Source organism: Neltuma alba, unplaced genomic scaffold (genome assembly GCF_004799145.2).
Source record: "Neltuma alba isolate B1F8T4 unplaced genomic scaffold, ASM479914v2 tig00010901_pilon, whole genome shotgun sequence".
Taxonomy (NCBI): domain Eukaryota; kingdom Viridiplantae; phylum Streptophyta; class Magnoliopsida; order Fabales; family Fabaceae; genus Neltuma; species Neltuma alba.
Window position 1 is genome coordinate 1,120,313 of NW_021635684.1, and position 11,836 is coordinate 1,132,148.

The window sequence follows — 11,836 nt, forward strand, 5'->3', positions numbered from 1 at the left end:
GTCAAGGATTCATCAGGGTATGTTTGAGCTTTGTTTTGGTTAAGATTCAATCTTGTTTTGGTTAAAATTTCATGACATAATCTTAAGGTTCTATGCTATCTAATTCGGTCAAGTGAAGCACGACTTAGGGAAGGATAGAAGCCTTGAAAATGAGTTAGAATTATCATGTTTAAGTGATGTTTGAATGGATTTTTGGAAGAAAACCAAGTTAGGGGTTTTATGTATACAATTCGGCCACCTTGTGTTCTTGGTGTAGGAGTTTGTTTCAATGTAATTTGATGATTCTAATGAGTTTAAAATGTGTTTTTGGTGTAGGGAAACACCAAGAAAAAGTTTTTAAAATCATTGGAATCAAAAATAAAAATTTTAGAACATAATACCCCCTATTCGGCCAAGTCTAATTGAAAGGAAATGAGTGTGATTTTGATAAATCTAAATAGATATTTGGATTTTACATAAAAAATTATATAAGAGTGAGCTAAGAGATTATTGGAATCAAAAGAGGAATAATTATGTCAAAAATCAAAGAAAAGGGGGATTTAATAAGGTTTAAGGCTAAGTGTTTGTGTTCAAACTTGAATGGTTGTTAATGTAGCTTGTAATTATGCTTGAATTAATAGGCTTTATGGAGAAGAACCAAGGAGAACACTAAACCTTCAAGAAACCGAATTGGTTCAAGTATAAGAGATAGCATTGAATCTATAATTTGATTGTTTATCTTGCTTGCTTAATGTGTTTATGTTGCTTGTTTTTATGTTGATTGAATTATGTTATGGTAATGGTCGATTTTATGATAATTGATATGCTTTGGCCACATGCATAATGATATGCCAACATGATTATGAGCTTGTTTTATCTCATAGCATAACGCATGACATGTGACTTGAAAATGTTCTCGAGTATTGTAACGTAATGTATTATGCAAAACTTGATCAACAAAATGATTATGATTCATTCCCACTAAGATTTCTATGAAATCTCATTTCTTTATAATCCACTATTCACCCACTAGGGGTTGGATCAAGTAAGGAGAAAGGAAAGGGATTTATTTTGGAGGATGATTGAGCTTAATGTTATTGAAGTTATGCTTTGTAATTATTACACATTGTTATGTATTGCTATATATATTTATGAATTATGTTGGAACATTGTATTAAAGATTGGGGATGCTTATATGTGAGCAATTGATTAAGGAATCATATTTAAGTATGTGTCATATGATTAGGAATGTTATGTGAAAGGAAAAGAAAAGAGAAACCAAGAAGTGTATGAAAAAGGGATGAAAGTTGACTTTTTAAGGGCCAAATTTGACCAACAAAATTTTGTGCAATATGTTGAATTTTGAATTGAAACTTGGTAGTTTTATAGATCATATTTTTAGATTTAAAACAAGTGATATTTCATCAAATTTAGAGTTTTGCACAGAAAGTTATACCCTTCCAAAATTAGGCATAAATCCTGAAAATTTGAAAAAGACTAAATAAATAGTACCACTTTGAATGAAATCTAGGATTGATGCATAAGTTCTGGATGCCAATTAGTAATTTTTCTTTATAGAGCATGTCAAGAGCTTTCCATAAAACTAGGAACCATCTTGTTTTGATTTTTCTAAAAGTAATTATGAATTTTCAAAATTTGGCCTTTGTAAGGGTTACAATGAATAGTAATTCGAATTTAAGAAATTTTAAAGTTCAACTTTTTCCAACTTAAGGCCATAACAAATGATCCAAAATGGTTCCATTTAAGATAATATGTGGTATAAAAGTAAGGTGTGATACACTTCTATCTAGATTCAAGTTTGCATGTAAAATTTTGAGTATTCTGGTTCTTCCTCATTCCCTCTTCTTTTTCTTGGTCTAAACTCTCCCTCACTCTAAACTTTTCTTCTATTGATAAAAAATGAGGAATGAGAGTAAAGGTAAGATGGTTAAGTGGATGGAGAGAGTTATTTAACTTGGTCTCTCACATATGGAAGCTAATCCCATAAGCCTAAATTTTAAGCATTTATTGGGCCAAATCTTTACAAAATGTGAAGCCTAATCTTCTTAGTAATGGCAGCACATTTTTGGCTTTAGTTTTTGGCTTAACCCTGGCTTCAATTTCATTTTTGAACTCGAGGTAGTGAAATTACATTTTTACCCCTCTTTTTAGTGGTGCTGAACTTACCAAATAAGTTCTGAAAATTAATCCCTAATACTTTATAAGGATTTTGTTCCTCAATGAACTTATTTACCTTACAAAATGCTTATCGTAAAAATCTTGGCTCAAAAATTGACCTCTAACTTTTTTTTTAATTTTTAGGAAAAATAGGCCCTTATCTCTAGAAATTAGCTTTAAAATTATTTAAGTGTTTTTTTTTAGGAAATAAACCTCTCTATCAAATTTTTATATTTTCAAAATAACATTCCATAATGTTCCCCAAATCTTCTTAGGCAAAATACTTTCTTTTCTCCTTAATGTCTTTAAAATTTCATCACAAAAAAGTCTTTTTGTTGGCCAATAAAATAATTTTGAGGCTCTAATCCTTAAAATAATTTCTTTGAATTTGATACTTCTTTAATAGCCTATTTTTGGGTCAATTCAAACCTTAGTCCCTCAAGTTTACCCTTATTTTGATTTTGATCTCGTAAATTTCAAACTATAAGTTTTGGTCCCTTAACTTCTTCTTTTTTTTTTTCATTTTTAACATTGGTCCTTATAAACCAAAAAAAACTTGGATCATTTTGCTTCTTCAAGGACCAAAACTAAAATAAGGACAAACTTGAGGGACCAAAGATTATATTAACCCCCTATTTTTCAAAGCCTTAAAATTTGGGGTGTTATAGAATGTACTCTTACGAGTAGTAAGGGGGAGCGAGTGATCAAATTGCCTAGCGTACTAAGGCACAAAAGCCTATTCAGTCTTGGATGTTATAGTGAAAAACTCAAGTGCTCTAGAGACTTGACAAAGGTTAACTAGGAGCCCAAACCCGTATAATTCACCTATGTCCTGCTCTTCTCTTAACTTCTTTGTTGAAATCCTTCTAACTTGTTCTTGTTTAACTTGTTGCAATTTAAATTTAGCTTGAAATTTTTCAATGTCAACAAATTCACCCCCATTTTGGGTAAGCTGCCATTCTAGCAAAATTTAACCGACATATATTTACATTTTTTTTCGTAGAGTTAGGTGGGAACATATAAAGTCAACACTAAATAACTAAACAAAGGAGGGTTTACAAGGCGCAATGCAAGCCTAAACCTCTATAGCAGTCCTTAAATGCAACCCATTTAAAACCTCGCCTGGAAAATAATAATAAACTACGAGGTTAGTCACATGGACTAGGTAACCACAAATCCAATTCAACAAGTATATAGGGAATGATTACAAGTTAGTTCAATGGGCAAAATATAAGTCCACGCAAGTAGTGACAGTCATCGCTAAAAGTTTTTTTTTTTTTTTTTGTGATTGCATTTCTTTTTCATTTTTACTCTCAATTAATTACATGTCTCTCTCATATCTTTTTCCCATTCATTCTCTCTTAGTTCTTTTTCTATTCATTCTCTATCCCACCCATTTTTCCATAGATAAAGGTGTTTTGGAAAATAAGTTATATTTTAGTACCTAAAACTAATTTTAACCTACTTTCTATCAACATGATTCGGTTAATTGTCTTTTATATAAAGTAAGGGAGGGATTAATTAATGAATTATGATCTGACACACTTATTGGGATATGCATATTTAAAGTACTAATAAAAGAAGAGGATTTGATTGTGCCATTAATAGATGCGAGTCTTGGTTTCGCATATAGAAGGGAGGAGTATAGAAGAGAGCATAAAAGAATGTGATTGATGGAAAGGTGGTATGGGAGAGCTGATACACTTCCTGGGATATGCATATTTAAAGTGCAGGTAATAAAAGAATAGTATTTGATTGTGTCATTCATAGATGTGATTCTTGGTTTCGGGTATATAAGGAAAGAGTATAGGAGAGAGCATACAAGAAAATGATTGGTAGAAAGGTGGTAGGGGAAGGTAATAACAAACGTGGTATAGTAGTCCTTTTCCTTTTTTTCTACTTATCTCAAATGACATTAATGATATTTCATAATTCAAGAAGGGGTTATAGTACGTACTGAGATAACTCTATCTATCTATTAACAACAGATTTAGTACTCTAATTAATGACGTTATAGTTGTCTTTGTAAAAGTTTGAATTTCGCAATGTCATTGACATTGATATGCATATTGAGTACTCTCTGGCAAAAAAGAAGAAGAAGATATGCATATTGAGTACACACTCTAACTACTTTTTTTTTTTTAAAAATTAAATTGGCACGGCATAAGGTTATAAGTGAGACTGGACCCACAATCTCCTATTTATAGGGGAGCTTTCATGCCACTAGATCATAAGACCAATGGCACTCTAACTATATATTGATATTTCAGGATGCTTATTAATTGAAGGGTTGGTGCACTGAGATTTTGTGCCATTGCAAAACTCAAACAAGTTTTATCAAGCCACAAAAGATGAAGGTTGAATTGGTGTCCAAACAAGCCATAAAGCCATCTTCTCCAACACCCCAAAACCTTGGAACTTTTAAGATGTCTTTCATGAATTAGCTTGCTCCTGTAGCTCACGCTCCAATTTTATTTTTCTATCCTGTAAGAAAATGAGTTAGTCCATCCTTGGTGGATTGGACCCAAGCCTATTGACATTTGGGGTCCTGATATGAATAGCAAAACTTGTGGGTCTCTAACTGCAATTTTTTCCTTTTTATATAATTTGCAAAAAGGAGGGAAAGGTTGGACAGAGGAGGCAGTTACGGAGGAGGCAGTTTTTCATTTTCAAAAACATGAAGTTAAATTCGTAATTGAAGGATCAGTTGTGCGACAACGTTTTTCTTTTTCTCCAGACTCCTCCCTCCGTTCTCTGTTCTTCATCTTCCCCTTAGTGTATTTGCTGTGTATCAAGATCTGAGTTCCTACCATAATCGGACCCCTGTGTGGCTATCTGAAGAGGCTTGAGACACTCCAGGTATGCCCGAAAGTCATTATTGGTATCAGAGCCTATATTTTTTCAGATGTTCTATCTGTATATGAAGCCTGGTATATGGTGAGGATAAAACCTCCCCTCCCCTTCCCTACCCTCCCCTCCCCTCAAACCAAACAGGCCCTTAGTGTGAGTGCTTCCAACGGTTACCCGTGTTTTCATTGTAGCAGTTACCCGTTCTGATGGAGACAGGTTGCAGTCGTTTTCCCCTTTCAACATGGCACGCATATCATTCTTTACCAGCGCCAATTTTGGGATGGACTCGGGCTTCTTATATCACTAGGGACTGTGGCAAGCATTATATCGATAGGGGTTTGTACGTTATTGTTTGCTTGATGGTTTGCACTGAAGAGGGTTTACAGCAGTTTCAAACTATAGCAGAAAGCTTCTCTTTTCTCACCCTCTAAAGGCGCGGTTGACAGCAATTTCCAACTTTCTCGCTTTGTCTTGGAGGTTCAGCCGCAGGGAAGCTCTAATCTTGCAGCCCCAGAGCTGTCTGCTTGCACGACGATGACGTCAACGTTCCACCGTACTCGATGTTTCCCTCTTCTTTCACCCAAGCGTCAAAGCTTCCTAGATTGTTGTGTCTCTATCCTTCTCGGTGTCACTGCCTCCCTATCTCTCGATGGCGACAACTCCATTCATGTTCTCTCTCTCTCTCTCACCTTCGTAAATATCTTGTGGCTTGGGCTCGCTGGCTATATGGTTAAGGAGAGAATGGATGATTGGGTCGTATCTGAGGAAAAGAAAGAAGAGGTTGAACCGGATTTCTTCCCCTCGGTCAATATTGTGAGTAAAACTATTTATCCTATTTCTTTTCTTTTGATTTTCTTAGTGCAAGTCTCTCTACGCACATAAATTGACACATCTAATTGATCTTTCCCCAAGGATATTGCAATGAGTTTGCTGAGAGCTATATTAGTTTGAAAAGCATTGATTTACGACTGTGGTGTTTTGTTGAGAGCAATTTTGGTGATATGGGACATGGAGAGATAGTGGCACTCTTGCTGGTGTCTCTCTCTCTACTTTTTGATGAGTATCTTAGCTTGGGTGAATCTTGTGTGTGTTTTAGTTTTTGTAGAGTGCAACCACAATCGATGTTGATCTCCAATAATAAAAAATGCTTTCAAATATTTTTGAATTTTAATGCACTACTGATCATGCCATTTAAGAATGTCAGTTTTTCCTCTAATTTTCTTACAGCAACTATAATCACAAAATACATACAGGTAATGAAGGGTGCATTACACATTTTCTATAATATAGTTACTTGGTTGGCTATGAGAGAAGGCCTGCATCTATCAGTGTATCATCACAGTGAAATCAGGATTACAAGAAATACGGATAGTTTTATGATTTGACTATACATAATCCATGGTCGACTCCACGTTTTAGATGGTCTAATGTATAGTGCTTGATCCTTTCAAATGATTGTGATTTGTAAATATTTGTAATTGTGATTTAGTTTTTTTTAAATGTATAGGCAGAATTTCAAGTCCACTAATCTAATAAACTAATGCACATAATCTAGACATTCAGACTCCAATAACACAAAATCCTAACAAAATAATGAGATCCTAACTGAAATGCATATAAATCCATTTAAATGCTTGGATAATGTAATATTTTAATTAAAACGCATTGATGAGTTTAAACATAATTTCTAATTAAATAACTCATTTAACCTATGTAAATAGTGAAATTATTAAGTGTTACATTATTATGCTACAAACATGGGAAATCGTTGAGAGTTGAATAAGGCCTATAAATTGTGTATCCTGTTGTTATGTGATGGATTATTTAACAGCAAAATCAAAATAAACCAATGCAGAATTAAACATCGTACTCAATACATTTCAAATAGAATTCCTAATCAAGTGGACTCATTTAACCCATTTTACATAATAAATTATTAAATCTTATCACATCATGTTACAGACATATGTAATCAGCAAAATGAAAAAAACAACAGGAACGGCAATAGCAATAATAATAATAATAATAAAGCCAAAAGAATTACCGGTCAAGGGTTTTAATCTTATTACTTTAAAATTTTGTTTAACAAATTGCCAAAAAATACGATGCATCTGAACTTATATAAAACTAGTTTAGAACCCCACGCATCAATAGCGCATTCAGAGTAATATGCACCAAATATATATTCCAATATCTCTTGGTATATGATAGTTACGATAAAATAGATAACTCAATCCATTCCCAATATGAATAAACAAAGGCGCCCAGAGTCTAACTAATGAGATGATGTCAACAATACTGCTATAATCTAAACATAAATATTATGGAAAACCTCTTTGTAAACAACATTATTTGTTCTATTAGTAGCTTTACCATCAGTATCTAAGATTAAAATTTAAAGCCCACTCTTTCTGTGCCATAGTTAGTGTTGAATGTGGTGCCAGTCGTTCTGGCTTTTTGTCTATGTCAACCCAACAACTCGGAGTCTACCTCGCACCATCACTCGGAAATAATGAAGCCTGACCCTTGCTCGATCGGCCAACGTGGTTAAGTTGTATCTAAAATTTGGAATGCAGAAAATTAAACAAATACCTTATCAAAATAGTTATAAGAGAAATAAGCAAAGATCATGGGAAGGTAGGTACAAAAATCTTAATTCAAATTGTGGAAAATAAAATAAAGATATAAAACAAAATATTTTCAAAATAATTATATTTAGACATAAAGTTAGATAATAGGAAGGTAGTTACAAAAAATTATGCAATCTTAAATTTAGAAAAATCAAAAATAAAATAAAGATACAAAATAAAATATTCTGAATATCTTTTAAGTAGAATAAACAATACATTATAGGATATAAACAATACATCTGAACAATTCAACTAAAAATATAAATAAACAATTCATCCTAACAATTCAACTAAAAGAATTTAAATAAAAATAATGCATTAAGAGATAACTAACCGATTTTACCACAAAAAAGAGATAAATAGTGGGAATAAGTAGGAATATGCAAATTCACGGATAACTTCCAAAATAGTTATAATAGAAATAAGCAGAGATCATGGGAAGGTAGATAAAAAAAAGGATAAATGATATCCAATATATGTGATTCAAACTCCCAAATAAAAACTTAATAATTAACCTCCATAAATAGTTAAACATTCCCATAATATCCGATATAAATTTTCAAACTCCCAAATAAAATCTTAATAATTATCTTAGAAAATTTCAAATAAGTTCCATAAATATTTAAATTTCAAAATTTTAAATTAACTTCCATTAATTAATATTTAAATTTCAATTTTGGCTTCCATTAATATTTAAAATTTTCAACTTTAACTTCCATTAATATTTAAATTTCAATTTGTATAGATTTTTTAATCGTCAATTTTACTTTTTCTTGTTAGTTATTTAACTTCCATGATTGACCCCATTTTAAACTACAAATAGAGCCACGAACTCGCACAACTAGAAAAAGCTACAAGATATCATAAGCATAGGAAAATAAACCAGTCCACCTTTAGTAGATTGGACCCAAGCCCATTAAGTTTGGGGTTCTAGTGAAAATAACAAGAAATCTGGGTCTTTAGTTGCGATTTTCCCCTTCTTGTTTTTGAATTGTGGATAAGTGGAGGTAGTTATACTCAAAAAACTACCGCACAAATATTCATTGATTCCTTCTTTTAATTCGCAGTGTGTGGTTCATTCTTTTTTTCTTTGACTGCTCTCTTTCTCTCTTGGTGTATTCGCCGTGAAACACTGATCCAACTCCATCACCGTGATCAAACCTTCGCGTGGCTATCTGATATCATTGTAGATTCTAGGTATGCCTGAAATCCATTATTGGTATCAGAGCCTAGTTATCTGTGGCTTACATTTTTCTATTGCTCTATCTGTGTATGAAGCTTGCATTTTATTTTTCTTACTTCTCCATTGGATAATTTGGTTCTGTGATTTGCTTCATTATATATTATGCAAATCCTCTACTTTATTTTTAGTATAATAGTTTTCTGTGTCTTATAATTGTGACTAGACATACTCGGTTGGTCTTTGCCTCTATGAACTCAATGTTTTTTAAAACGTTTTTTCGGCCGCATCCTCTTTTTATTTTTGGGTATGCTTAAAATCAATTTTTTAGCCCCCAAAACCTATCCCATTGTGTAGAGGATGAAAACGAAGAAAACAATATAAAATGCACAAAAAAATAGACACCAGACGGCAGAGATATGGAGGAGAGTAGATTCTGGGTCCAATGGGTCTGTCAGACCTGACCCATTGCTCTAGCTAGGTCGGGTTGACCCAACTGGAGGTAGAAGACAGTGAATAGTGATCAAAACAGCATCGTTTTGATCACTGCAAAAAAAAAAAAGGTTTTCTGGTAAAAAAAACCGGTCCATTAAAAAATAATGGGTGGAGGGAACCGGTTGGGCCAAAGCTGGACCGAGCCCAACCAGTCACCAGTCCAAATCCATTATAAAAAAAATTTAATAAAAAAGGGAATTTTTAAAATAAAAAACAAAAACCCCACGACTGCCACATGACGCGCGTGCCGCCACGTGGCGTACCCCCTTCATACGTGGACATCACCTCCAAAAAGGTGGCGACATGTGGAGGCTGCCGGAACGGCATGTGATACAGAAGGTGCTCCATGGCGGTGCGTGGAGTACAGGCATTGTGCCCACAAGTGGGCTTCAAAAATTCTTTTTATTTTTGTAGTATTTATTCTTCTAAGGGCCCGTGTAGGTGTGTGGGAGCTTTGTTTAAGGTGCGATTTGTCTCTAAAAATCCCTAAAATCAAGGTCTTCATTTTGATATATAATTTGCTAATTTTTGAGACAATTAAGGATCCTTTTGTGAGTAGTTCAATGCTTTTTCTGGTATTTTTATACGAATAAAAATTTCAGAATATTCAAAATAATTTATATTATTTTGTTTTAGGTGAAAATGAAGCAAGAGGCTTCTGATAGCACTAAAAATATCGAACATGGTTTATTGGAATACTCATACATGGATGATGGAGTTCTAGAATATGAACCTGAGGAGGACCCTAAAGAGGTTCCTCAAGAAGACCCGAAGGAGTTAATGGATTCTGGACCTGAGTCGGAAACTTTATTCCCTATTGAACCCCTCCGTGCCGAACCTCACTTGGTCTTTAATGATGGAGTTCTATGAGTATAGCTAAAAGAGATGCAGCCAAATTGACAAACATAAAAGGCATCAATGGTATGCTTGCCAGTTACGTCCAATACATGACTGATGAGAAGAATACCAAATTCTACCTTAAAGTCATAATGGAATACATAAGAGCAATAAGGGTTAGAGGCGAACCTAAAGGAAAACCCATGAGGAAGTTTTACTGGATTTGGACTATAGATTTATTATCCTCCTTTATGACCAAAACACGCAAACTTAAGAAACTGAGGAAAGTAATGCTTGATGACCATATTCATATCAAATGATGTAATATTTGTATTTGCTTGATTAATATTTGTTATGTTAAGCTTTTGGTTTCATGCATTGTAAACAGACTAAGTGTCTTATTTCATTTAATTACTTAAATTATTGTTAAATGATTATTTTGTGAATAATATATGCATGCTTTTTGTAAGTGGGAGCTTTTAGGAGATAAAACTTCTAAGAGTCATAGAAGTACTTATATAGAATTCTTGATAGAGCATAATGATTATTGCTTGTATCTGTGTGATGGGAGATACAAACATACGCTCTTGATCATGGATCTTGTAGTGTTATTATTTTCTGATCAAGAACATTATAAGTACATGACATTGTATAACTGAAATGTTTTATGGTACGTCTCTCTTTTAGAGAGAACGTAGAATAATGTGGGATAAATTTGTCACAGAATTGAAAATGGCAACCAAGAACATAATTGCTGAGCTTAATAAAGGGGAAAAGCTTAATAGGGATAACTGGGATATTTGGTACCGAAAGGTCCAATATATCTTAGAGGAATAAGATGCTATTGAACCTCTAACAACTACTATAGTTGAACCTGAAGCTGGGAACACAGCCCAACATAGGAGAGACCATGAAGCTTGCCAAGCTTGGAAGAAGAAAAACAGCATAGCAAGAATCACACTTCTGAGTGCAATGGCTGATGACATAATGTGCAAATTTGAGAGGCACAAAACTGCACAAGCTATGTGGATAGCATTGAAGGATAAGTTTGGTGGTACTTCTATTAGTAAACTAAGGAGGTTAATGATTAAGTTTGACACCTACAAACTCAAGCCAAACAATCCTATAAAGCAACATCTGAGGGAAATAGGCAACATGATCAGAGAACTTAAGGAAGCTGGACATGTTCTGTCTGATGAATAGCAGGTGCAGGCTATTATTAGATCGCTCCTAGCTAGTTGGGAGCATATGAAGGTTAATATGACCCATAATGAAAACATCGTTACTTTTAACGATATAACTAAGCACTTGGAGCTAGAGGATGAACATTTAGAGGCTTACAAGACCTTTGGACAAGCTTATTACACTGAGGATGTTGGCACTTCTCAATCAAGGCCTGATTCCAAGAAGGGCAAGAAGTTCCAAAAGAAAGGGAAGAATAGTGGTCCTTAACCCAAAAAGGGAAAGAAGCAATTCAAGAAGAAGGGAAAGAAAGGTGGGAAGAAGAAGCTAGACCTAAAAAAGGTTAAATACTTAGCCTGCTAGAGAATAGGCCATTTCACATGTGACTGTTCAAAACAGACTGAGAGGGAAAAGGTATTAGTGAATTATGTGAATTCATATGTTTCATATGCTTCTAGCACTGTTTTACTAGCAAAACCTTTTTCTTCTTCTTGGATTATAGACT

The 11,836-nt window shown here is 33.8% G+C and overlaps 1 protein-coding gene across 1 annotated transcript in view; it reads left to right on the forward strand.

Moving 5' to 3' along the window:
* Positions 1-10,182, forward strand: part of LOC114759811 (vinorine synthase-like) — a 63,420-nt gene extending 53,238 nt beyond the window's left edge. The window contains exons 3-4 of the mRNA XM_028949060.1: positions 5,413-5,820; positions 9,949-10,182. Of these exons, the coding sequence (XP_028804893.1) occupies positions 5,413-5,820; positions 9,949-10,182 (642 nt within the window). The remainder of the gene's footprint in view (positions 1-5,412; positions 5,821-9,948) is intronic.
* Positions 10,183-11,836: the final 1,654 nt, after the last annotated feature.